The 27,949-nt window shown below is 37.3% G+C and overlaps 1 protein-coding gene across 3 annotated transcripts in view; it reads right to left on the bottom strand.

Annotated features, from left to right (window-relative positions):
• Nucleotides 1-893: 893 nt before the first annotated feature.
• The window catches only part of LOC582498 (sodium/potassium/calcium exchanger 2), a 90,448-nt gene continuing 63,392 nt past the window's right edge, over nucleotides 894-27,949 (bottom strand). For all 3 annotated transcript variants that reach the window (XM_030977209.1, XM_782447.5, XM_030977210.1), the window contains exons 7-9: nucleotides 18,336-18,455; nucleotides 4,302-4,438; nucleotides 894-3,625 (exon numbers count right to left, since the gene is read on the bottom strand). In XM_030977209.1, coding sequence (XP_030833069.1) covers nucleotides 3,376-3,625; nucleotides 4,302-4,438; nucleotides 18,336-18,455 — 507 coding nt within the window. In that variant the 3' untranslated portion in view covers nucleotides 894-3,375. The remainder of the gene's footprint in view (nucleotides 3,626-4,301; nucleotides 4,439-18,335; nucleotides 18,456-27,949) is intronic.

The following is a 27,949-nucleotide window of genomic DNA, read 5'->3' as shown; positions in this document are numbered from 1 at the left end:
ACAAGATGACGCTGTGCTATGAGGAGATGAAGCTGTAAAATACTTGCATTTTGTAAAAATACTACAGATACATAGATTTATTATCAAATATATCACAGACAAATTAGCTAAATACTTGGACAGAGTAGATAGAATAGGAAAGAAAATAGAATGAAAGCGAGAGATAGATACATAGAGAAAGAGAGAGAGAGTGAGAAAGAGAGAGAAAGAGAAAGAGAGAGAGAGAGAGAGAGAGAGAGAGAGAGAGAGAGAAAGGGAGAGAGAAGACTTGCTCAATACATTGTCTGTTCATAGTAAGATATGACATAATTGAAAATGAAATCTCGTAGTGCTTCGTTAACAATATTTTGTTCAGTCACCTAACGTTTGCACATACATGAAGACGTAGCATATACAATACCTGTAAATCTTCCTTAGCTAAAGACACACGTTTTGTTAATATATAGTCACCTTACATTCAAGTGAATATAAAACAATTAAAAGTAATCTGCTTCTTTTCCAAATACAGCAAGTCAATGGCTTATATATTTGCAATCTTATACACCATGAAATATGAATATGAAAATATGATAGAACACATTATGTTATATATTTATATATCCCATTAGATACATATCATTATTGTTACCACACATTTGACTAAAAAGTCAGCAAATAATCATTGCACAAAACACCATCTTTTCATCAAGATGAATTTGCACAAACATGTTCAGCAGATTTACGAAATATAGAACAACAAAGTGAAATATAGAGTTTTTAGTTCACAATGCAATGAAAAAAATAAATGTTCATTTCACATTTGTGGGAAGGAGAGGGAAAGGTAACTGAAAGAAAGAGAGAGTGAATTGGAGAGGAAGAGTAAGAGAGAGAAAGAAAGCTTAAAGGAGAAAGTGTGTGTGTGTGTGTGTGTGAGAGAGAGAGAGAGAGAGAGAGAGAGAGAGAGAAAGAGAGAGGAAGACAAAGCATGAGCACAAGAAGTGTAGAAAGAAATAGGAATGAACATAACTTGCAAAGGCTTGAATACACCTTATTCAGATTTTCAAGCATATTTTCAGCCTAAATTAAGCCACTATGAATTATCACACAAACTTTCAGTCAAGACTATTTCTCATACCTTGTTGAATATATAATATATATACTGTGAATATACTCAGATAAAAGGTCACTATAAAATACAATTGGAAGAAAGACTTTAACCATCACAAATACAGACTCTTTGAGACATTCAAATATTTTGTTCTTTCCAGCAGAAACATTAATCACTATAATGCACAAGTTTTTATAACGAAAAAAGAAAAAAATCAACAGAAATAATATGAGAAAACACATAAAGACAAGACCAGTTACTATTTTGCACAGCAGAAAATATATACACATACATTGTACATAAAGGCAGTATAGTGAGCTTCGTATATAAAGATTTCAATCTGCAAATATAATCATTTAAAAAATCATTAACATTTTGGTACATTTATTTATTACATCCCCTTTTTGAGACATATTTTCACCTCTCTTTATAGTCTACTGCTGCTCCTCTTCATGACTTCATTTCTTTACATTTCTTTAAGTCTGCAGTCATTCAATTAAAACACAAAAGCAATTTAAATTCTTAACCTTGGAATAATTATCCTCTGTGTGTTTTTGGAATATGTTGATTAGTGAAGTCACAATATGCACACAATACACAAAGACAGGTTGCAGAGATGTCTCCACAGGCAGGTAACACATATTTGACCAAAATATCAAATTTAGATTTAGAGAAGGTAAATTTTAATTGCATTGCATTTTAGAGAAAATCTAAATGGTAAATATATATGTCTCTGTATATGTTTTCATGTAATATTTTAAGTACAGTAGCGGATTATCATACCATTAAATCTATTACAGAAGCACATATTCTGCCATGTGACAATGTAAATGTAATCATTGCAATATTTATAAACATCATTCTAAATAAATGGCGACTGGACTTATACCGATACAATTTTAAGGGCCAAAGAAGCTTCTCATCTTCCACAAGATTTGAATTCAAAACAAATTTCACATGCTTGAACAAAACCGTAGTCCTCTACTGAATTGAAATATGTACACTTTTCAAATCAAACAATACCCCATCAGCTTTAGGAAAGGAAGAAACTATCAGCACCTACCCAAACTGATTTTATTGAACTACATTAGAGATATAAACTGTAAAAGTATTTGGTATATATTGAGATAGAGTAAAAAAGGTCTTCCTTTCAATGTTAATCTTCAGCCAACATAGATTTCAGCTTTTCCACAGCAAGTCAAGAACTCAGAGTTTCTTAATTTATTTAACAAATCATTTAAAATTCATGTCACATCATCTTGAGGGCTTGTAGCTGAATATATCTTTTCAATATCTCAGATTTCAAATCATACTCATTGAACGAGTATGTAATGCACAAAATATCCACAATAGTTATACATGAATCCAATCTGCATGCAATCATGGAATATTCTTTGCGGTTATCGTAAAGCAGTACACCCACATACAATGTTATCTGTTAAGAGCCAGATACGTGTTAACTCATATACAGTTAATGCCCTTCTGGCTCTCAACAATATTAAGATGTTGCAAATCTTCGCTTGAGAGATCTTTATCGATCAAAGGACTAAACTGATTTCACTAGCCACCTTATAATCCAAACACTGCATACCGTTGCTAACCATAACAATTCCTATAACTGCAAACTGCTGGCAGCCGACAATATGGTCAATTGTTCTGGCAAATTCAGCCTAAAATGCATAATAAACACTGATGTATTCAAAAAGCGATATTGCACAAGCAGTGATTTCCTTTATAATTCTTTATGTTAACTATTTCTTGTGAGAGATGGTTATACAATGTCTCTGTCTTGGGATACTGCAGAAGAGCAACTAATTAACCAAACTTATAATTTAGGATGACGTCAGGATCCATGATCCCAAAGGTTTTGATTGATGGACAGTTAGCGATGGATAGCAAAAAAATATATGAAGAGAAAATCAGAGACTCCATCGCACTCGCAGGGCATTGTACAAAGCATATTTTGGATTTCAATCAACACTTTTACTTTTATGCTAAATATAACACTCACTGATATATCATAAGAACCAAATTTGAAAGAAGGTTGCTGCAGCCTTGGATTTTAATTTATCTGTGGTTTTATTACAACATGACCAATGGCAATAAATGCCATATATAGCGTGTTGATAAACACGTAGCGCAGGGTGGACAGGTCCCCTATACCCTGATGACACATGGAATGATGTCAGCCAAGAAAAGGATGATGATAGTGAGGAATGCCACATAGAGTGATGTCTTTCAGGTAGAAGATGTTGATAAGGACAACTAGCACAGGGTGGGCAGGTCCCCTATACCCCGATGATACACGGAATGATGTCAGCCAAGAGCAAGAGACTAATGGCCAGGAATGCCAAATAGAAGAGGAACATGCAACCTCCCATGATTTTGGTCATCCGCCATTTGTTGACTGCGATGAGGATGACGACCAGGATAAGCATCCCAAAGAGAAGGAAGATGGAACAGAAGAGTCCCTTGCTATCGACGGACACCGACGCACCGTTTTGGGAGATGCTCCACAGTATCCAAGGCAATGGTAGTCTGCAAAGAAGCAAAAACACCATTTAGAAACAATCATCTCCCTTTTCCCGTTAACACTAACTCATCTTACCATTGGCATGGTGATCAATACTCTAAGACTCTACTACTAATCCGCACATCAACCGCATTGTACCCTTTCCCCTCCCTTTCCCCTTCCAATTTCCCATTTCCAATTGAAATCCAAACTGCTCTGGCCTATAAATTCACAAAGCAGGTTTAACCTCGAACCAAATTTTAACCTATAACTTCTACATCGGACTAGAACAGGTATATCGTCGGCCGTACGCAAGAAGGCCATATGTATTGTCAAAGGCAACAACAGCCTTCTTGCGGGCAGCAGATGATATAAGTGCATACTGCCCCGTTTATCGGACAGTAGGACCTATGCGTATTGCACTTCCGGTGGTTTAAATCAATAGAAACCTCCCTTTTGATTCCAACCTATATCTTTGAGGAATAAAACTCTTAGTACAGTCAAACCTGCTTTAGTGACCACATTTTTTGTTTCCCTTAAAAATGGCTTCTCATTGAAACATGTACTAAAGGAACCTGTCTACAAAGACCACCTGTCTACGAAGACCACTTGTTGCTTTCCCCTTTGGCGGTCGCTATAGGCAGATTTGGCTGTATATGTCATCATAGAGATGGTCAGATTACCTAATTACATTCTACTCACCCCACTGTGATGTCAAAGATGTTACTGCCCACAGAGCTAGACACAGCCATGTCACCTAAGCCCTTTCTAGCTACGATGACACTGGTGATCAGATCAGGTATACTGGTTCCTGCGGCTAAGATGGTCAGTCCCATCACCTAAGAAAGAAAACAAAAAGAATTCAAGGGTATAGTCTTTCTATCATCCATAAAGCTCCTTCAGATATGACTCGAACACAACGCTGCATTTTTTATGATGATGTAAAATGTAACAGACTTTACAACACAGAGCTGAGTAAATACGTGCAATGATAGAAATATGACTGAGAGAAATTTCTCAACTGCAATTTTATGAAAGCTTAGCTTCATCAATGAAAACACTTCCAAGCCAGGATTGGATCGGTTTGTAATATTAATGGGGCACAACAGGAGGACATTATATGCTATTCATTATCATGATATCATTTAAAATAAAGAGATCCACTTGTTAAAAGATTAACTTTGTACCCCACCTGCTACATTTCCCCTCCTCACATTAAGCTACCCCCCTCCCCCCCCCCAAAAAAAGGGGGGGGGGGAGAAATGGAATTGGTACAGCTTAGCTATGTAAGAGAAATACAAGAATCAGTCATTTAGGAAAGCATTATACATTCACTGTGCTTTTGTAAAATGATATAAAATCCTACAAAATCTGATCCTTATTCTTGAAAAGAAATAAATACACATATATAACAACATGTTTCATTGCACGTTATGGCCCGAATTCACAAAGGAGGTTTGTCGACAAACCAAGGTTTCGTGCGTCATATGACGCGTTTTTACAAACCTGTACCTGTCATCTGACGTACATAAACCAAGGTTTGTCGACAAACCTCCTCTGTGAATTCGGGCCTATGTCTAGAAAATGTCATCATGAGCGTTTAAGCCGTGTTTAAACATGTGATGGTAAACCGCAGACAACAAGTTTAATACATGTACCCTTTACATTACTGTATCTCATAACATGTGACGTAGTAAATACGTGAAGGACCTTTGTTGCGCGCAGTTGTTATTCAATCATGTACTCGAAACAAAACTGCTGCATTTTATTTTCCCCTGTGGTTTACCACATTTTATCTGAACAAGCCTTTAATGAGCCATTGCGCTAGAACATCATCACATGTATAACTTCTCTTTTCATTATTAATTTCTCTTTTTATAATTAATATGTGGGAATGTTTGTTTGGAGCCAGAAGGGTGTTCATGTGGTGTTTGAATACATGACCTAAACCCCTTTTTGCTCCAAACAGATGATATATATATATCCTAGGAAGGAGTAAGGGAGGGAAGGAATGAGGGGAAAGAAAGAGAGAGAGAAGGGGGAGGAAGGGAAAGGGAGAAGACAGAGCAACAGAAAGAGAGAGAGGGGAGGTGAAGGAGGGAGAGAGAAAAAGACTGAAAGAGAGAGAGAGAGGGAGAGAGAGAGAGAAAAAGAAAAGAAAAAAGGGGTGGAAGGAATGAGGGAAAGAAAGAAAGAGGGGGAGAGGGAGGGAGAGGGAGAAGAGGTATCAACAGACACAGAGAGAGGGGTGGTGGAGGGAGAGAGAAAAAGACAGAAAGAGAGAAGAGAGAGAGAGAGAGAGAGAGAGAGAAAAAAAAAAAGAAAAGAAAGAAAAGAGAGAAGGAGGGCCTGGAGGAGGCATGAGGTAGGGGAACAATGAAGGTGAATTTGTGAATTAGATCAAGAAATAGAGCAAAACACCATATCAATTTCTTGATACGCAACACCTTACAGCAATATTTTAATTTCACGCTCTTGAATTTTGGTTGATGGAATTGGTTATGCCCCCACATCACATCCTGTCATTTCTTGGAATACTTCTTTCCTAATCAATACTAGAGAATACAAGGGTGAACAACATCAGTGAAGGAAGGAGGCAGGATGTTGGATCTACCCAATTCATAAATTGTAACCAAACCAATCCAATTCCATCATTGAAAAGAATTAAGAAAGCTTTGTCAAATAGTGAAGAAAACAAATATTCCTTTTAGTTTCAGGCTTCAAGTTTCTTTCTGTCAAAACTAAAATTATTAATTATCCATAATGATTTGCAATTGTTAAAAGTAGGAAGAAAGAGACATTCATAGTCATTTAACTTTCCTATGATCAAATCTACATAATTATTAGTCATCCTTCAAGAAACTTGTTTTTCTTTCATGAAAAAAAAAAACCCTTTCAGTAATTCATTCATACTCTTTTACAACTAAATTGACTCTAGGAAAATTAACATTCATTTCATCTCTTCAATATAAAGCCCCAAAAATCTATTCATGAACATGCCAGACTGACAAATGGTTGAAGAAAATAACAATTCTACCTTTTTTCCAGAACAAATGTTAAGAAACCCGTCATGACTATTTACAGTTGTCAAAAGAGTTGGAAAAACAACTCAACTGATTCATTCTTCAAAATGAAACTTTTTTTAAAAGATGGATCGTCTCCGATGACAGGGAAAACCCCAAAACATTACCTCATTGTCAAGGAAGGGGTAAGATTTCTTTGCTTTGGGAGTTACACTAGAATGGATTGGAGCAAGCAAAGTGGGAGGCAATGTTCATCATTAATGTGCTTAGCAATGCATCTCTGTCAGGCTCCTCACCACATAGGCAAACAGTCGCGTGTGTGCCGAGCAAATTCCGTTACCGTGGCAACCACAAAATCATGACTAATCTAATAATCTGGGGCTCTGTGCAGAAGAAAAGTCTCAAAATTGAAGTGCAGGCAACTAGCTCGTCTGGCTTTAGATTACACAGATCTTATTTCTTCATCTTTGCCTCATTACTTTGAGGGGGAAGAATATCCACTTCCGCTGGATGGAGATGAAGAGATGCGACATTTTGTTTGCAGTTTAACTTGAGACGCAAGGCAGATGGAAAATATAAAGAGAATTAGTGCCGACTCCAGAAAGGAATGAAAACAAAAAAATTGGGAGAATGACAAGAGCAAATAGGTGGAGGGAGGAATAAAGATACATATGCATGGAAGCCAGAAGGAAGATTTTATACACCCTTCCTACTCTAGGAAAGAGAGAAAGGGAGAAGGAGAAGGGTGGAGGGAGGAAGAGAGAAAGAGAGGGAGATAGATAACATGTGAATATATAAAGAGCTAGAGTTGGGGAGATAGAAGATCAGATAGGGAGAGAGAGAGATATAAAGAGAGAGAGAGATATATAAAGAGGGAGAGAGAGAGAGAGAGAGAGAGAGAAAGAGAAATGGAGAAAATAACAGAGAGAGAGAGAGAGAGAGAGAGACAGTATAATGTTTATGAAATTTCCCAGTAGATACAATGTGGTATAGGTGGTAAATTACTTGAAGAGAAAAATGATGGGCCCATTCCTGTTTACGCCAAACTTGTTTATCAGGGGACTTGAAAAAAAGGATTCACTATGCACATACAGGTGTTATGAAAGTCAATTATGGCACGCAAGTCTGGCTGGCTGGCATCCTCACCATCCTTACCATGCAACTGCAGGCAAGCCATCATGGTGATTAATAGGGAGAGAGGTGCGAGCTTGAGGTAATGTATTGTATTCTGAACCCACTCACTGAATTATTGAGGTACACTGGGAAGATGGGAATTGAGGCTGAGAATCAAGAGGGAAGAGAAGAGAGAGAGAGAGAGATGGAGAGAGAGAGAGAGAGAGAGAGAGAGAGAGAGGTAAAGAGAGGGAGAGGGAGGGAGGGGAGGAAGAGAGAGAGAGAGAGGGGAGGGAGAGAGAGAGATGATGAGAGAGAGAGAGAGAGAGAGAGAGAGAGAGAGAGAGAGAGAGAAAGAGAGAGAAAGAGAGAAGGAAAGGAAGGGGGGGGGGGGGCTGAAGGAGAGGAAGAGATAGAGAAGCAGACAGGCAGAGCGATTGGAAGAACAGAATCAACTTCTCAAAACAGAAATATCGAGGGACCAAAATGCAGACAAAAAAGTCCATGAAAAACCTATTAATGGGAAAGAGAGACAAAAATAAAAAATAAGTTGTTGTTCTCCCTTTCTTTTGAATGTTACCTCATCAAGTGTTACATAATTTCTGTGCCTTTGAGTCTCTGTTATCCTCTTACATGAATAATGCAGACTGAAAAGAGTCAGACAATGCATTACTCTTTTACCTAGACTTGACTAGACCTTTCCAGATTGCTTCCAGATAGTATTAAAATGTAATGACATGAATTGTTTGGACCAAAGTTACATGCCAAATCTGGTTGTAGTCCCATCTGTCCATTTCTGTGTGCAGTGCATTTGATATTAAGCGAGAATGAGTCAATTTGTTATCATTTCGATCATGTCAAAACCTCACAGTATACCGTACACATGAGAATTCTTACATACTACATATTCAGCATTTCCCAAATGCATTCACACATTTTCTATCACAATATAATCACATGACCAGTACTCAACTTCAAGTGTATGAACAAGCCACATGTACGTGAACGAATTGAAGCCCTTGACCTTGAGAATTATATGTTCGCTGATGTATTCTGGCAGTTTGAAATAAAATGAGCTACCCATACAATTGCAATGGCTATCCATTCTGTCTTCCATGACTCTATACTTGTCTTCCCTCTATCTCTCTGTGTCTCCCTCCCCCTCACTCACCTAATCTCTCTCTGTCTCTCTCTCTCTTTCCTCCCTCTACTCCTGTTTACTCTGTCACTCAATTCTGTCTTCCATATCTACTTTCTTTCTCTACTTACGAAAATCCAATCCCATGTTCTTATTCAGGTTGTATCAAACAGTAAGCTGAAGCTCACACTTAAATGTCCTATGCATGACTATCCCTGAAGAATTAATGTATGTTGCATTCAAAGGAAAGTTGGTCTATAATATTGCAAAACAGTTATTTTCAGGATCATCAGACAGGTTAAATTTCTTATCATGGATTCATGGAAATGAAAAACCTATTTCACTCTCTGAGAACCAGAAGGTTTTATCTCTTACACGGAATCAACACCCTTCTGGTTCTCAACATCAACAGTGCTTTTCAATTGTGATTAAAGATGAAGTTGAGTTCTGATCATGCGATTGCATTATGAAAGAAATGGTGTGGAATCGATCAAAAAAGGTTGATCATCTAGCATTAAGTATTGGTATGTACTGCAAGGTTCTGGAATCATCAAAATGATAAGAACTTTGGCCAATTCTTGGTGAAGTTGCAAACACTGTACACAGAAAGATGTTTATGGGACTACACAAACACGTGGCATAAAAATCTGTCCCAATTTTTATGATGTTACATACTTACATGCCATATTAAGAATATGAAGGCATTTGAAGAGCCATGCTTTTCAGGGAACATGTTTTATCTGATGTTCTTCTACACTTGCATAATAACAATGCATAATGCTCACAAATTATTTTTCACCTCTTCCCAGAACTCAACCTTCTCTGTAAGTAGAGATGGCAATATGTGATAGAACCCCCCCCCCCCCAACAACAAAAAAGTACACAAATTAAATAAATTAATCAATTAATAAAATAAATGAACAAGCAAACAAACTATCAAATAAACAAATAGGAAATAGCATAAATTTTCCTCTTCAAAATATTTGTCAGACTTCTTGCTCTCTCTCTCTCTCTCTCTCTCTCTCTCTCTCTCTCTCTCTCTCTCTCTTATCTCTCTATCTTTCCCCTCTGACTCTTTTTCTCCCTAATTCCTCTCTTTTCTCAAGAACCTTTTTTTTTTGTAGGAGTAGTTGTCATGGGATCTATTATGCTCTTCAGACATAGACCTCAATCACCCTACTACCCCCACACACCTTGCGCTTCACTAACGCCTCACTTTATTATTTTCAACAAGTTAAGGGATTGATCAGGCCGCTCTTTTAATCAAGTTGTTTTCATCATCAGAACCAACCCGTCTTCTTGCTCTCTCTCTCTCTTCAATCTATCTCTCTTCTTCTGTCCCCTCTCTTTCCTCATGCACTCTCATTCCTTCTGTTGCTATCCCTAACCCCCTCTCTGTACATCCATTTATGCTCTCGCTCTTTCTCACTGCAGCCCTCTATCTTTGTCTCCTCTCTCTATATTTTCCATCTGACTATCTCTTCCTCTGTCTCTGTCTCTCTCTCTCTCTCTGCCTCTCTCTCTCTCTGCCTCTCTCTCTCACCACGGCCCTGTATCTTTCTTTCCCCTCTGACTATCTTATCCTCCCTGCCTCTCTCTCGCTCTCTCTCTCTCTCTCTCTCTCTCTCTCCCTTACTCCCATGGGATAGGATGATAAAGTGCATGGACTTCCCAACTGCGACAGCCTGGAAAATCAAGCGCCAAGAGGCCGACCCTTGTGGGCTACAAAATAGGATGCATTCATAAAACAGATATACTAGTTAAGCTCAATCGAGAAGAATGAAAACAAATCAACCGGAGGCAATTTCAACAACAGCCCTGTGTATCTGGTATTCAAATCTCTGAACATGACAATAACCTTTAATACACAATCTGAACATGATTTCTATAGGAAATTCAATAAAGTACTGAAAGTGCCTTTAGTAGATTTCCCGGCATTTTTTTTGGCGATTATGATTTAGGAGAAATAATAGCTCTGATATCTGGAGTGAAAAGTGACCAAAATTATTACTATTTTAATTCTTCCTATTAAATCTGAATATATGCACTATAGATTTGCAATCGCTGCCAGAGCATTTATTGCAGATAGTAAAGGATGAACCAATCACCTATTTGATTATGGACTTACTTTAAAGGGGACTGGAAATCTATTCTTCAAGGATTCATAGTCGGGAGGTATCATTTTTTGTCTTACAGTTGAATCCATTCAAACTGATAGTGGAATCCACTCCAAAGAAGGGTTTGAATCACCACTCTTGGTTGTGGATTCCACTCTTTTGAGCATGGTTTTCCACTCTAAAATGAAAAATTCCCTAATATGACTCTCTAAAAGAGTTGATTTACACTCCACTTCATTAGAGAGTAGTTTATTAGTACTAGCTGATCACCAATTGAGAGAGAAAAGGGAAAAAACAGAATATTTTACAAGAAATTCAATCTTTTCGTCTTCAGTAGATATGAACCTCTCATGGTCTAAAATCAAAAAGGCAGACAATAAACACAATCAAAATTGAGGATGGAAGTCATGACATGTCTTACAGAGGCTGTTGGTGGATAAATTAATTATGTAGTGATTGTATGTGACTTATAAATTTTTGTAAGAGTATCTTTTTTTACTAAAGGGTTATTCAATTCATGAATACATTTTTTTCTTTTCAGGTTTTTTTCATCCCGATTCCTCTTTTCACTGGTTTTACCTATGTTTCAATCACAAGCATACAGTGGTAAAGAGAAAGAAACTCATTCATAAAGCCTTGTCCATATATGACCCAATAAACCCCCTCAAAAACAATAAATAGAAACCAAACAATCATGTAAAAAAAAAGAGTTATTACTTGGTGAACTTCACATTTCTGTATCTTATAAGACAAAGATAAGTCATTACAATAAGAAACCTTTGTTGTATGCATGTACTATTTTCAACTCATTCAATTGTCATTCATTTACACTTTAAATGGTGTTATGTAGCTGTTTTCTGCGGCAGATCTTCTGAGGTGATTTTATGCATCCATTGCTAAAGAGGGTTTCCAGGTGCGAGATAAGATGAGATCAGGTGGTCGGTCAGGTGGCTATTTACCAATTCTGCCGGTCTTGGCTTTTTTGCGGTACAAACAGCTAGTCCCTGGACCAAAGCACTTAAATCCCCCACATAATGAACCTGGTGTTACATATCAGAGACCTGTCTGCCTCGGAGGAAACTGAATTCACTTTAAAGAGAATTAAGGATGAGCTCGCAAAAAGAAGACAAACAATTTGTGAGGTTTGTCAGGGCGGAAGAATGACACAGTCGAAAAATATCACCTGAAGAGGATTGCTCTCCGAATGAGGTTTGGACTAAACTTCTTGTCATATGTATGTGTTGTCCCATATATTCTTTTTGTGTACAGTGCATCTTTTTCGTTGTTCTGAAACCCCACAGTATAAACACAATCTAGCTTTCCCAATTGCTTCCACATTGTTGCTCGATCAATGTAATCACACGATCAGTGCTGAACTTTATATTTCAAACTAGAAGTGTCAGGGATTAGAAGAGGCAATCGTGGAAGAAGGTCAGGATGAAATTATCTGCTACGAGCCACTAGGATATTACCCCATATCATTTGGAACATGGGTAATGCCCTTATGACTCTAAATTTGAATGATATAAACCTTATCATTTTAAAAGTTTAACATCCTTTGATCTCGCTCTTGACTTTTAATTATTTGAAGGTAGGAGTCAAACATCTTTGGGGATGGATAAAATGCAGTTAAAAAATTACAGGCTAAGACGGCAAGATAATCAAACACTTAGTGACACATTTCTGATAATATATAATTAGAATTGTAAGTTATTAGGGCATCTTTTGAAGTTCATTTAAACCATAGAGAATAATTTATATCAATCTCTAAACAAGATTTTTGATAGGAGCTTCAATTAGTAATGACTTATAATGTTTGTCTAGTGAATATAAGGTTTTTTTTTTAAAAGACAGTAAATTACCAACATTATTTTTATTTGAGAAACCAAAATGCTGAGCACATAAGAACGATAAACTATCCTATTATTGTTTCTGAGTTTAGAATGTTCTAGCTGGGATTCCATTATCTGTCTGGTGCTTATCATCAGCACATGATTGTAATTAATTAATTGTTTTCAAATAAAATTCATGCTTCATACATGCTACCGGCCAAGCTCACGTTACACATGATTGCAAGTCTGCATGCCTGCATGAGCTTCATCGATAATCCTTTGTGGTTTTCCCGCAATTCTCCAACTCATTGCTTCTCTGCCCTTCCTATTACATAAATGACATGCTTTCTGGGTCAAAGGCAACGTACGGCTTTGAGCACACATCATGAGGTGACCGCTTACAAAACAAAACCACACGGCTAAATGAAATGAGATAAGTGTAGTAGTATCCGTATTTCTGTATCCAGAGAATATGTGAGGCCTTGCTCATGTGTAAGGTGGTAAATGAAGTAGCAAAATAAATCAAGTTTAGCAGGGCGCACTTCATAATTCCTTATTGTTATACACAAAGCTGTATCTCCGTATTCTTATAATACGTTGAATCATGTTAATGCATGATGTGATGTGGTAAACTACCTATTAAATATTAAAACAAAACCATCCCCTAAAAAATACCAAAAAAGGCAGCAGCAAAATAAAATGAGACAAAGGTGGTGCTCCTCACACCTTTGTATCCTTATCAAACAAAGATAAGTGAGAACATGAAGGGGCATTTGTTGTATGTAGCTACTAGTAACTTTTTTAAAAGCCCCAACTGACGTTTAGTATTATTATTTTGCTGTTTAACTGCTGTAGCATTTTAAAAGGTTAACTCCATCAATTTTAACAAGGATTACGGTGGTTTGAGGCAATAATCTTTTCAGTGCTTGGTGAAAGAATCCCCTCTCCCCTCCCCTCTCCCCTCCCTTCTCCCCCACCTTCTCTGCTAGCATCTTGCAATGACGTTTCCCTCTTTAAATGACCACAGCTATATTGTTGATTGTAGCATGCAGTCGGTCATCAAATCGAAGTGCAGTTTATGCCTGCAGGCAGCGCAAACTTCACAAATAAGAGAATAAGATCTTGCACCCTGTGATATGTTTTTCGCCTCTTTAAATGACCACAACCGTATTGTTTATTCTAGCAGTTTGCGGTCAAATGAAGTGTCTTTTATGCCTCCAGGCAGGGCAGTGTGAATCTCGCAACTAATGCTCACTGCATAAATGAATGCATGGTCACGAATATATTTGCTCAGGCCTGTTGCCACGATACGTTATTCTTTCAATTCTATATATCAATGGTATCTACACTATCCAGTTTCTCTGTCTGTAACTGAGTAGAGATGATGGATTTGAATTTGATGTAAGGTACTGCCATGTCCTAAGGCAAGTTCAAACTATTTATGACAATGCAGATGCAATATCAAGAGTATAATATAAATTGCTTGACTGCAACATTATTCAATTGTGCATTTTTGGTTAAATACATCTTAAACTGCTATATAAAAAAAGTATCTTGGAAAGTTTCAATCAAATATTCTTTTTCATTGTCACAATTTAAAGTTAAATGACAATTACTAGTCTAGAGGTGGCACTATTAATGTTAACTGTGAAGTTCAATTATTTCTGAATATCTTTGTTTGATATATGCGCAATAAAAACAACACCCGTGCATAGATTGTACATTAGCTGTGGGACAGAATGTCTAGAAAGGCCACCTGTTTACAGTGGCCACCTTTCCTTTTTCCCTTGAGTGGCCTTTATAGACAGGTTTCACTGTAATTTCTTCATATGGCTTGTATAACAATACATTTTTATAAATAATGAAAAATCTTTTTTTAAATCCTGACATCTAGAAAGCTCAAAGATAATTAACTGGAATTGGGTTATCGTCTTCAAAAAAAAATCCTTATTAAAGAAGAAACAAAAATCCATGATAAATGATCTACAGACCTCAAAATAACCTATTTAATGGACCCCTTTATGATGCAGTCAACAGATGGTTTTATCAGACCAGGTCAAATAAATTGTCTTTCCATGAGTGATGCAACTAACCTCTTTCATTGCACCTCTCAAGGCCAGTATCTGTCCACTTGAGGGAATAATTCAGGGAAAACCTTGCACAATAGATATCTACGCCTTAACAAAAGTGACCCTCTTTACTTACCAGTACTTTTCCCCCCTTTTTTTCTCCTTTTTTTTATAGAGAGAATTGAAACCTAGAGAATCCTCTGAATAACGTGCATTATTAATGACGAGTGCTCAGTGAAAATTTCAACGTTTCTATTTGAAATGATGATTTAGAGTTGTCGGAGTAATAGATCAATCTGAATAGAACCAGCTGCATACGGTACCAAGTCAGCTCTAGAGACAAAAAGGATACTCTGGGGAACCGGTTATTGGGACCACTGTGTCCCTATCCTACGTCATTCATTCTTCATTTTATCATCAGCTAAATGCATTACCCCAAAACAACAAAATGCGGTTTGATAGTAAACATAATTTGATAGCCTAGTTAGGATGATATATAAAGTGGGAATGGAAACAAATGTTGTTCCTATGAATTGTTATTATATTGAATAACAATGCCAAATTCAATCAAATCAAATCATATCAGATCATATGTGGTCTGATTATCCTTAGCTAGCTCTTCCAAGTGATTTATATTGGCCTTTATGGTAATGTACTTTAGTTTTTAACTACAATTGATAATGCTGCTCAGCAATTAAATTCAAGGAATATGTAATCAGAAATGTGCAACAAAATATACAGTGAGAAACACACATCTCAGAGAAAAAGAGAGGAAGATAGAGAGAGAGAGAGAGAGAGAGAGAGAGTGGGCAAAAACCCCAATTCAAAGCCTGTAACTCTACTTAGTCATTTTTACAGCGAAACAAGTGACTCGCCACTGTAACTGCCCGGAACATTCTATAAGCAATAATACCCTCTTGATTATTTCTTCCCTTCCCTTACCGGCCAATCGCCTATCTGTGTTGATGGATAGAGTCTCTATTAATACCTGCGGCTGTCGATATGAAACAAATATTTATTAATCAAAGGACATGGTCCCCATTCTAATCATGTTGCCTGAGATTAATGAGGCATTCATCGAGCGAGCCTCGGCTGGTTATATTAGATTGGATTGGAAGCAGGATCGATCAGTGTTTACTAGGTCTGTGGTTAAAATTCATGTGTGGTTTTGGCAAATAAATTCATGAAATTATCTCGCATGAATAATTGAATCATTTAAAGAAGCTCACTTATCCCAATTTGATATTGTCTCCCAGACCAGCAGTGGGCATGCACTAAAACTGTTTCCTTCAAGCAACACATATTACAGTGTCAATGTGCTAATTGCATCAACCCACAAAAGCTATGGTATTTTAAAGATTTGTTATTTGATATAATGATGCTTACTGTATGTATTTCTCATTTAATCTCTGGTGTCATATGCAACTAAGGGAAACCCATGCTAAGTGCTTAACAGGAAGAAAAAAAGTGCCAGGCTGGGCATGCTGACTATATAAAACCAAACTTTAAGAACTATGCCAGGCAGCCCCCCCATTAGTTCATCATTCACCAGTTACCATCTAGACATAAATGTTTCATGAACCAGGATGTTTGATAGGTCGCAGAAATAAAAAGAGATGAAAAAGTGGACAAAATCCCTACATGGTTCATTTCATCATGTAATGTGCACGCATGGCGCTTCTAATTCTTCCCGGTAGATATTGACGAGGACGCCTACACTTCATTGCAACGACGCCATAAAATCCAGAAAAATCTGTATCCATTGAAACAAAAGCAAATCACCCCTCTTTAAGTGCAGTGCGAGGTCCTTTTCTCTTGAGTCCCATATACTCATTACGGTGTTAGAATGCTGATGGCATAGTATTACACCAAGAACTGGATAAGCGACTATTAAAAGCACCTCCCTCCCCCCTCCCCCTCAGGGTGTTCTCTCATTTCCCCATCAACGTGAACCAGAGACGAAACCCGACCAGGTCCTGAGTGGGTAGAAATCTCCCCCTTTTATCGCTTTTTCTATAAAACGCTTCCTCCTCCTCATTCTCTTTCTTCATCTCTATCATATTTGTCTCCACATATACATCTTCAGTAGTGGACGGCACTTGAGTAAAGACGTATTGCTACTTCTTTCACGCTACTCTCCCCTCATCATGCTTAGCTTTCGGGAGTGAAGATGACTATAACATGCACGCAAATTATTTGCCAAGAGACAACAGGGCTAGTGGAAGTACAAACAAAAAGAAAAACTTTCATCTGGGGAATATGGGGCGATGGTGTGGAAGTGGGGGAAAAATATCCCCTTACCTCTGATTGCTGATCGAGTATGGCTGATCCATTACAGTCCTTGTGGATTTACCAATCAACGTTATCAATTAACAAGATGCTGTGAAATTACGACTTGATTTATGATTGCAGGGACTAGCTAGCATCCCTTATCCAATCATGAGATAGATGCCAGGATGTTTGTTTTTAAAGCTATGTCAAGACCCAGAAAAGAATACACAAACCTCATTATTTTTATCTTCACAAGACTCTGTTAAAATTCAAGCAGCATATTTTTTTTCTTCAGTTATGAAATTTATCATTTTCTAAGAATGTTTAACCAGCTTCAATTATAATTCACCATTAACAAAGTCCGCAATGAAGGCACTCTGAATAGGACAGAAAGTTAAATATGTCTGTATTGTGAAATAACAATTTGTAAATATATTCAGATCATGCCTTCCCGATCAGGCTGCATTATATCTATGGATAGTAACATCAATAATGCGCCGATTCATGAATAATTCAATAACAGAGATGATCGAGGTATGAAATATTAAAACCAGCCGATGAGAAAGCTATAAAACCTTGATACTTGTCCTATGATCAATTTTGCATCCGTTCACGAAGCCTCATATTGAGATAAACCATTTTACGCTAGCTGAATAGTATTCAATAATCCCTCTTTTGCTTAGACAGGGAGGAACTTTCAATAAAGAATATTCCTCTTCAAATTGTTGGCTACATCTGAGGTGGGCTAAGAGCTGAAAGTCAGGCCTAAAAAAAAAAGGGGGGGGGGGGGCAAGAACCCCACCTAATTTTCTGATAAACCCTACCCTTCACCTCATGTTTGCACTTGATTTTAAGTAAATTTGCTACTTATTTCAAATATTACTCCACTTTCTCCCCTCCCCCCCCCCTAATTTTTTTTGAAACTTGCTGATAAGTCTTACTAACCCTTGTCGACAACTTTCACACTCTAAGGATTGGTTCCTTTAAATCCTTGTTAGCAAATTAAACATTTCATCATTCCTTGCTTCCCCCTAGTTGTCACCGCATTAAGTACAGAACCCCCTCCCACCAAGGAATACTCTGGTGATGCCCCCGGTCTACCCTGGAACGGAAGACCATTTAGTGTGAAACATGAGATTTTGAAAGGAAGTAATCTTGACTGGAGGTACCTACCCGCTCTTCTATGCCGATGGTGTCCCCTACTTCCTTGGCCATCCACACCATGAGATAGGAGAAACCAGCAATCCAGAAGATACAGCCAATGAATGTTACCGAGTACCACTTTCTGCTCTCCTGTTGAAGCAAGTAAACAAAGAAAATAGATAAATGGTTAATAACTATAATAATAATAATAATACACACAATGTAGTAACAATTAAAGCCTATCTGCACTAGTTTGGCCAGGAGGGATTATACCACCCTGCGTGGTCACTGACAGGTGGTTATCTCACCAACCAGCTCTCAATTAACATAAGAAAAAGGGGATTATGGGGAACCTAGAGGTACCATCTAGGCATTGTTGGCTATATAGAGGGCACAAGTAGCTACAAGTGCAGTCCCGCTTTAATACTAATGTTTCTAAGAGCTGTATAATCATTACAGCGGCATCAGATGAGCAATCCTGATAAGGCACTCTGGCATTCAAGAAATGGCTTCCTACCGGGTACCCATTTACAACACCTGGGTGGAGAGTGGCAAGTGCAGATTAACACCTGGCCAAGCAAGAGACATTGGTGCTGTGGTCGGACTTGAACTGCTAACCATGTGATCCACAGTCTGGTGACATATCCACTAGGCCATGACACCTCCGCACCTCTAGAACTGATAACGATTACCAAATATTGTCTCCTCAGAACCTGAAGGGCATTAACTAAACCTCATGGCAGATTAGCCTTGTGCTATACAAGTTATCAAACACAGTCTACTACTACTACATTGTAACACAGAGCCAACATCAATCTGGCTCTTAAAAGTGAAATTATGATATGTTTTCTTTTTAACTGTTATGTATTGATTTTAGGTATTATATTGCTATTACATATAATCAGCCTAGCATGCTTGATATGTGATTTATGTTGGATTATTCATGACCAACAAGGCATGATTCGTCTCTAGAGGGCTGGATACTTCAAGCTTAATGATTTATATCGTATCCACTGGGATTCATTCTCGGATGCAATAGCCACCACCTGAATTATTCATGGTGAACGTTTGCCAAACCTGGTGAGATGGGAGAGGAAAGGAGATAGATGAAAAACACAGAAAGGAGGGAAGAGATGCGGAGAGAGAGAGAGAGAGAGAGAAAGGGAGAGACAGAAAAAAAACAGAAAGAGGGAGAAATGGAAGACAAGAGAAAAATAGATATATAGTATAGGCCCAAGTTCACAAAGGAGGTTTAAATCTTCATTTACATAAATCCATGGTCTAGAATTAGCCCAAAATAAGCGTGACACAGTCAGAGGTCCAATATTAGACGCGCACAAGACAAGGTACACTTAATATGTGCTAATTTTTAAACATGGGTTATGTAAATGAGGATTTAAACCGTATACAAACTGGGGGAGGGGGGAAGGGGCAGCAGCAGGCCACTTGTTGTCTTAGTTGAGCTCTCACTGACCAAGTTTGAATAAACTCTGCACAGTTGATCATTAATGATGACAGCTGAACATAGCATGTAATCAACATTCATTGTGTCATCTGCCAAGAGCAAGAATGGCATTAAATCATGTCATCTTGCAAAGAGTTAACTCCCTTCTGACTTTCAGCAAAAAACATCTTCTTCTCAGAGATAAAGGTGTTCTTGAATTGGAAGAGAAGCTCATCAGACTTTGCCTTGAAGGGCTCTCACAGCCAATTAGCAATCATTGTTTCAATTCCCCAGATGTACGTGTCATGAAAACGGAGACAGACCATGCAATCACTTTGAATTCTGTTGATTTCATCTGCATTCATTATTCTGCTGTCACAGATTTACATGTCAAGAAAACAAAGTCAAAATATTTTTGTTTTTTCTTCGGCATTCGTTTTTTAAATTTCTTAGATACATATGTCAACAAAACAAAGTCACACCAATACTTGGTTTACATTCTCTCCCCAGCCTGCATGGATTCAGGCAGAATGTGCTCCGGGGGACATGGGGGGGAAAATTCAATCTTTTAAAGCTTTTTTAATTGGGGAAGACAAGGACTCTGATCAGGAGCAAATATGGTCCTTGAATGGATGTACCACGTACATGTAACTAACAGTCAACACTACCATGCTTCAAATTCTAAGATTTATGGGTCAAGAAAAATGGGTCGCTTAGTCTGCTGAAGGATAAGAGTGCAATAAGGCTATGAGAAATTGTACAAGTTAACAGTTTTCTGGCTCTTAACATATATAATATGAAATGTTAAGGGGTGTTTTTGTTTATGGCCTTTCAAAAATTGTACCAAGTTGGGGAGAAAGAGATTTAAATAAAAGTTTACCCCTGATGATTTAAAGATTAAATATCATTATCGTGAGAGAGAGATATTCAACTATTCTGAGCATCACAATGATGAACATATAAACAAAGATAATATGATCAGATTTCTAGCTGTAATGTCAAAATTTATAGACACTGCAACTCTTGAATACCGAACCTATTTATTATTCCTACAACGGGCACTCTGTACTTTCATCTGGTTTGCTCTCGTGCGGGAAGAATAGTGAGCATTCTGAGAAGGTTATTCCAAGAAAAGCTGTTCTCCATTGAGAGGAGGGGATTGACTCATCGTATCTCACTCTCTCAGAGAGCCTGGCAAGAGGGAAGAGGATTCCGGAGATGATGATGGATGCCTCGTATTGCAGGTAAGAAACCTTTTGGATGACATTTAAGGTGACGTGGTATCGCATCCCGCAATGCTCCAAAACCAGCCTTGCTCCGCAATGACGCAGACACTTAGAAGTATGACATGGTCACATGGGAAGCATGGGGGTGGGGATGAGGGAGGGGATAGAATATATAATGTGCTGGCCTTTTGGGTGAACAAGAGAATGGATTGTGTCTGTTTATAGGAAGCCACTGTTCAGCAGAGCACATTGGTTTTAAGCTGATACCCGGTAGTCGGAATATCAAACTTTCATGAAACCTGTTGAATTACATCTTCTTCACACATATAGTGCTATTCATTTCACCAGTATGTTTCACAAACATAATTTGAAGAAACAAGTAAGTAATTCAAATCATTCTATAAATTATTCGCAGTCACAGAGGGTGTTCCATGAATTTCAACATCACAATTCATTGACAAATTATGAATTTTAAAGAAAAGAAGAGCCTGTCTTTAATACGCCATGAATATTGAATAGAACAAAGATTATCTTTATCAATATAAGTATAATTTATCTGAATTGTGCATCATGATCAAAAGCCTAATACATGTAATTGTTTCCATTATGTGTCTTTATTTTTTGCTCCTGTTTTCTTTTATTATGTATTTCAATATTTAACTATATATTCATTTGTCTAATGTTTCATATTGCATTTTAATTGTGTTATGTAATACAGGGCTCTCTTGCAAAGCAGTTTTTATGTACTAAAGAGACAACCCTGTATAAAGAACAGAATAAACAAATACAAACATACAGTTTGGGTAGCAAGAACCATCTCCTGCATGAAAAGAGTGGGCTTTGCAAGTAAGGAAGTATCATGAAATTGTTGTAAGGGGATTGGGAAATGGAGAAAAAGAGCATAATTTCATACTATCATGTTTATATCTAGAGAATCTGGGATACTCTAGTATGAACAAAGGTCAAGACCGATTGGAAATCAATTTATCAAAGTGGAATGTAGCTGCAATTGTATATTTATTCTTACTTGTCATTTGTCTCTTACGTCATCCATCTAAATTCTGTTAAAAGCCAGAAGGACATTAATACTGTATTGAACGACATGTCTCAGCAACCTTATGACTCTCACCACATAAGGTTCAACAATAAATACAAGCTTTTGTCTAGGAAACTCATAACCCTACATTAAATGAAAGCACTGGTGCCTTCATCAGCCGTTAATTGGTTATCAATGTATCCAAGAGGAAGGCTTAAGAGTTGCAAAACCTCTACAAAGGTCTTATTGTTTCTGATGATTCCAGACAAAGTCGATGCCAATCTCCTCCAATTAAATCTTCTGACGTAGGAGCACCCTGGCACACAGAGTTTTACATCGTATAAGAAAGCTCATTACTCAACCAAACATGTCTGCTGGGATTTACAAAGGGTGATGAGGTGCGGAGCAAAGTGAGTGTGGTTCTGTTAGAGGTAGTAGGGTGATGATGCTATGTAAAGCATAGGAGTTGATGCCCTTCTTGCTCTCCAGACAGGGTGTGATCTATTCCATGGAGGCACATCAATATATGATAACAGTCATCCCAATGAATTTACACTTTAACTCAAGTAAGATGAGGAAGAAAATAAAAGGTTCCGTTCTAATTTTCAACCATGATTGGTACGATATCAAATGCACTATGAACACAAGGCTTCAGTCTTTCAAATTAAGAAAAATATAATGGAAAGTAAAGGAAATTGAAGATAATGAAGATTCATGTGCATTGTTTTAAAGGTGAAGGTATAGAGCCAGCTTAACATACCTGTGTTCCGAGACATATATAAATCATAATATGTAAAGGCCATCTTATGCTCTAGAATCACTAATAGAGTTTGATGTAAGCTGTAAACTCTGATGGAATCAAATTGGAGCTACTTAGATTTATGATAACCCTTTGAAATAAGTTTGGAAGATGACTAAGGCTAACATTTGATTAGTTGAACACTGAACTCTAGATAACTGGCTAGCTATATGACTTGAGTCTTGATAATGAAAAATGCATGTTTTGCACAAGTATTGTATCCTATGGGTTACAAGTTATCTATATCTATCTCTGTCTATAGTTTGGACGAAATGAGGGGCTCAGAGTACATCAATGCATTACTTCATCTTTCTTACCTGTTTTAATTTGAAGACCCCCCCCCCCCCAAAAAAAAAAAAATTATTACACACGATCTACATTAGATGTGAAGTTATCAGAATCATTTTTTTCTTTCTTCTTTAAATGCTGTTTGGTTCTAAAAGACACCATAACTGCAAGATAACTGCAAGATAACCAAAAAAGGTACTGAACAGGTACATGCTGGTATTTAGAATATTTGAAATATCATTAGCAAAGGATGTTACACCCCCTCACCTTGGAAGACTCCACTTACATAATAATATCTGTTTGGAGCCAGACTGAGAGGCATTAACTCATATACTTTTAATCTAATTACAGGATCACACTTATTATTCATCCTTACAAAAGCTTTCGACATTTTGTCTCTCCCTTTTCTTCCTCTGTCTTCTCTTTTCTTTTATTATATTTTTTGATATAGTATTGATTTGTATTGTTATATGCATATAAATATATCATTATGTAAATGATTTTTTTTTTTTTTACAGAATTAACTCACCTCTGCCTCTGAACAGAGGATATACATAATTTTTGACTTGTTGTCTTTTTGACTAAATGTCCATACCAAAGATAGAAATCTATTACCATAGATTTCATTAACTTAATGCACTTAGAGAAAAATGACCCTGTGTAGGGAGGAAGTATTTCCATTGTGGTGAAGATACACTTGTTATTATACTTACCACAATCAATCCCAAGGTATTGTTCTATGCCCTGTATTAAATTTCAGTACCCTAACAACTGTGTGTACTATTTTTTTGTATTAATAATATCAAAGTGGATTTCTATCTCTATGACGACAAGCACAGCAAACAAGTCCCACCCACGACAGTCTGCATGACCGAGCAATATCCAAGTTCATTCCCATAATGCAATGTGTGTTTATACGCAATCGTCATCGGATTCATTAACCTTGTTGGGGGAAGGATGGTTCCAAGTACTGTACAGCACCGCATCATGGCTGGCCACCATTACGCTATCCTAGGATCACGATACAAATTGCTAAATTGCATTTGCTTTGATTTTGAGCGAAAGTGATGCAGCCCTGTGTTGTCTGTTGGCACGGCAACAGCATCCACAGTATCCATGCCATGTAACAACTAGCGATAGCCTCGGCACGACAGGATGGGTAATGTGAAATGAACTTGGCGGCAACAATTCCAGGTATCCTTGGTATTATCAGTAATTGAAAGACAATGACAGCTACAATATTAACCAACAACATGACCTCTTCTTTGCTTCGAGCTATGCTACATGTATGTAGCAGTTTCACACCTAAAACCCAAAGGTTATTCGACCTTTGCTAAGGACTTCATGACATAAATATAAAGGGATAAGGGTTGGAGTTGAGATCAGGTTTGTCCTAAAAATAATTCAGATTAAGGTTCTTGCACCAGGTGTCTGATAAGAATGAAATGAAAGATTAATTGACAAGCTCGTTATGTCTCTGATGGAAAAATAACTCTGATACAACAATATTTAAAACAAATATATTTTCACATTAAGTTACTAAAAGTCAGTTCTGTCATGGATAACGTTTACATGATACATGTGACCGAAACTTAAAAAAAACATCAAACCAACACAAATTGGTCAACAAATTGTGATTCCTTTTAATGTGTTCTCCTTCAAAATAGTTGCTATTGATTATTTATTGAGATGGGTTTACTGAAGGCAGGAATTTCTGATTTTCAGAAAAATAATAGTAATAATAACCCAACATGAATGTGGCAATTTACTGGCGGTTTTGAGCAGACAGAAACATGTCTACAACACAAGAAAGAAGGACCAACCTATAAAGGTAAACTAAAATTATTATTATCATTATCATTTTTGTTATCAAACTGTACTCTTCTCTTGCTCCCTTTTTAAAATCTATTTTGGATGTAAACTATTATTACATGTTGTCCATTGCTGGCAAATTCATTTAACAAATATCCCCTTTAAAAAAAAATTAACAAAAAGAGGATATAAATGAAAGGGGAAAAAAGAAGAAAGATATGGGGACACAATCTTATTGAAACTGATCAATGGTGATACATTCTTAGGGATTATTCTGAATTAAGCTCCACACAAATGAAAGGGAATGAACTAGAAAGATATGGACACTGATACATATACAAAACTGAAACAACCTGTTGGAGTTATTTTATCTGAATAAAACTGATCTGTCTTTAATATATTCAGTTCTTAGCTCCACTTTAATCCGCAACATCCCAGAATCTCCTTATCACACAGCAGACAATTAAATGTCAAACCAACCGAACAACTTCCCTACATCCCGCCCCCTTCCTCCTCCCCCGACTCGTCCAGCTCTAGACAATATTGTGACAGCGGTAAAAAGGCACCCATGCGATTAAGTAGCAGCGAATCAATCAGTCTGTGCTCATTTTCCAGATTAAGCGCTAGCGTTACATCAGCACTTCTCCAGTGTCGTTGGATCACAGATACCGAGGGATCGTAAGCTGTGTAATCGTGAGTCTCCTGTCATTGCTTGCATCAACTATGGTGTCATCGCCGTAGGAGAGAGCTCATTTCATGCTCATTTTCTTTCTCTTTTTTAATGTCAAGTGTCGATGCTACAAGAGGAGTGTCGATGTGCAAGAATCCCCTGAGTATGAATGTTAGAGTAAAAAGCATTTCATAACCAAGATGTTCCTGTTTCTTCTCGTTGAGGCTGGGACATGAATGTACTCAGTTGATATATAGAATTCTCAAACCTCACTATATTGCTTGTTTTCTCTGAGGGTTTTTTTTTTTGTAGTAGTAAATTAAACGTCTTGAAGGAAAACAAAAAAATAGGTTTTTGGAATGATACAGCACTTTTAACTTTCCTTTCTTCCTCTTTCTCTCTCTCTTTCTCTAAGGGGAGTAATATATTTAATTTCACCAGAAATGTTGATGGACAGAAGGAAAATGTATGACTTAAAGACAAATACTGGGGCTTCTTGAAGGGCTACAGAGGGGGGGGGGGGGGGGGGGGGGGGTTATTGGCCCTTAGCCCCTGTGTATTTTGAGGGCTGAACTTTATGAATTACATAGCACAAGAATTTGGGCTATATGCATGTATGATACATTAAAGGGATAGTTGAGTTCTGTTTTCAGACCGCAAATGCCTTCAAAGTGCATGGTTATTGCTCTTATTCTTATCTATAACATTTCTAGTGTCCTTTTAGAACATAAAATTGCTATGAAGGTAATTTTAGACCCCAAAATGTGTGAAAGTTAGCCAATACGAGCATACCAATTCAGCTCCACTTTAAAAAAAACATGGTGATCATTAATTAATTATTTAATTAAAAATAACAATACATGGGTCGGCTGGTTGTGCATAATATAAGCAACATGAAAATGCCAACAAAAAAGCCAACATCGGCATTGGCTGAAATACGACGTAAAAGCTGTTATTTCGTTTTTTTCAACGTTTTTTTCAAATTTTTCAAACTACCTAATATTTGTGGTGGTACACAAGTATTAGAAATCGTTATATTTCAGCCGTCTCTGAACCGATTTTGATCAAACAAAGATGATTTTGTAATTTAAATATTATGTTCTTTCAAATTTGACACTCAGTTTTTCATTATCTCACAAATAAAATATTTTGTGTAGTGCCCTCTGCAACAGAACTCAACTATCTCTTTAAGCTTATGTAGGATAAAAAACACATAGTTCAAAGAAAAGATAGAAAATCTGACTTGCCATTGATTCTAAGTTACTTAGATTTAGTCATGATAAACACAATGAAACATTTCTTAAAACCTAATTTCTGATCAGTTGGTTCTACATGCTGGTACAAAATAAAAGCTTTAGCATATAACGTCCTTGTTTTCACGAAGTGATGGTAGTGAGGAAAATCGTCACGCAAAGTGAATGCAATTTTTTTTCACTACCGTCACTTCGTGAAAACAGCGACGATAAGTAGTTCAAGTTATTGGTCGCAGCTGTTCATTCAAACACACTTCATGAGTAAGAGACAAAATTTTATTTTGTATGATTCAAGACACCTGATTACTCTTACACAAATCTTAGTTTCTGTTCTTGTATTTATACAATGAGAGTTGAATTCTGTATCGTCTTTTGCTTTTCTTGATTTTTTCCAGTGATTATATAGGTCAGAGCTTGTAGACATGTTGCGGAGACAGCTGTGGACGGCTTTGATAATTATCAATATTTTTCTAAGAATTTAGTGTTCTCATCAGCTCCTATTGACCTAAATTGCTGACCCTACATGGTATGAAGGTCTGTTCAGACTAGAGAAACTTATATAAAGAAACGTATAACAAATCATTGTATAGCAAAATGTGTGAAAACACTTAATAATAACATATAAAGAAACTAGTTTTGAAGAGGGCAGTTGACATGCTAGCTGATCATCATCGGGCACTCACAATAAGCCTCAACTCCACTCCTGCCTGGTTATACAATTTTGCGTAAAAGGAAAACGGTCCTTCCCCTTTGAGTGATACATGAGCATCTAGCCTCGATCTTAATGGCATTATCTGATTAGCAACGCTGACGCAAACACACTCTGGCGGTAATAAGCTTTTTTTCCAAAGAAATATTCAACAGTGAAAAATCCAGACTAATTGCTTGTGGCATTTCCTGAAGAAGCAGATATTAGGAGAATGTCTTTATTGACTCGTAACAAGGGTTGTTATCAAGGCATGCCCTGAATGTAAAGATTGAATGTCCTTAATCTTCCTCCCAAGTCCATAACTGCATTCTTTTACGACACTCCATCTCGAAAGAGGGATTTGATAAAGGTGGCACTTGTTGCAAGATGTAGTTCATTCCCAAAGGGTTGGCGACCCCGTGACAGGG

This window comes from Strongylocentrotus purpuratus, unplaced genomic scaffold (genome assembly GCF_000002235.5).
Source record: "Strongylocentrotus purpuratus isolate Spur 01 unplaced genomic scaffold, Spur_5.0 spur5_scaffold_9, whole genome shotgun sequence".
In the NCBI taxonomy this organism is placed as follows: domain Eukaryota; kingdom Metazoa; phylum Echinodermata; class Echinoidea; order Camarodonta; family Strongylocentrotidae; genus Strongylocentrotus; species Strongylocentrotus purpuratus.
Note: the sequence above shows the minus strand (reverse complement) of the source record. Positions and strands in the feature narration are given on the sequence as shown.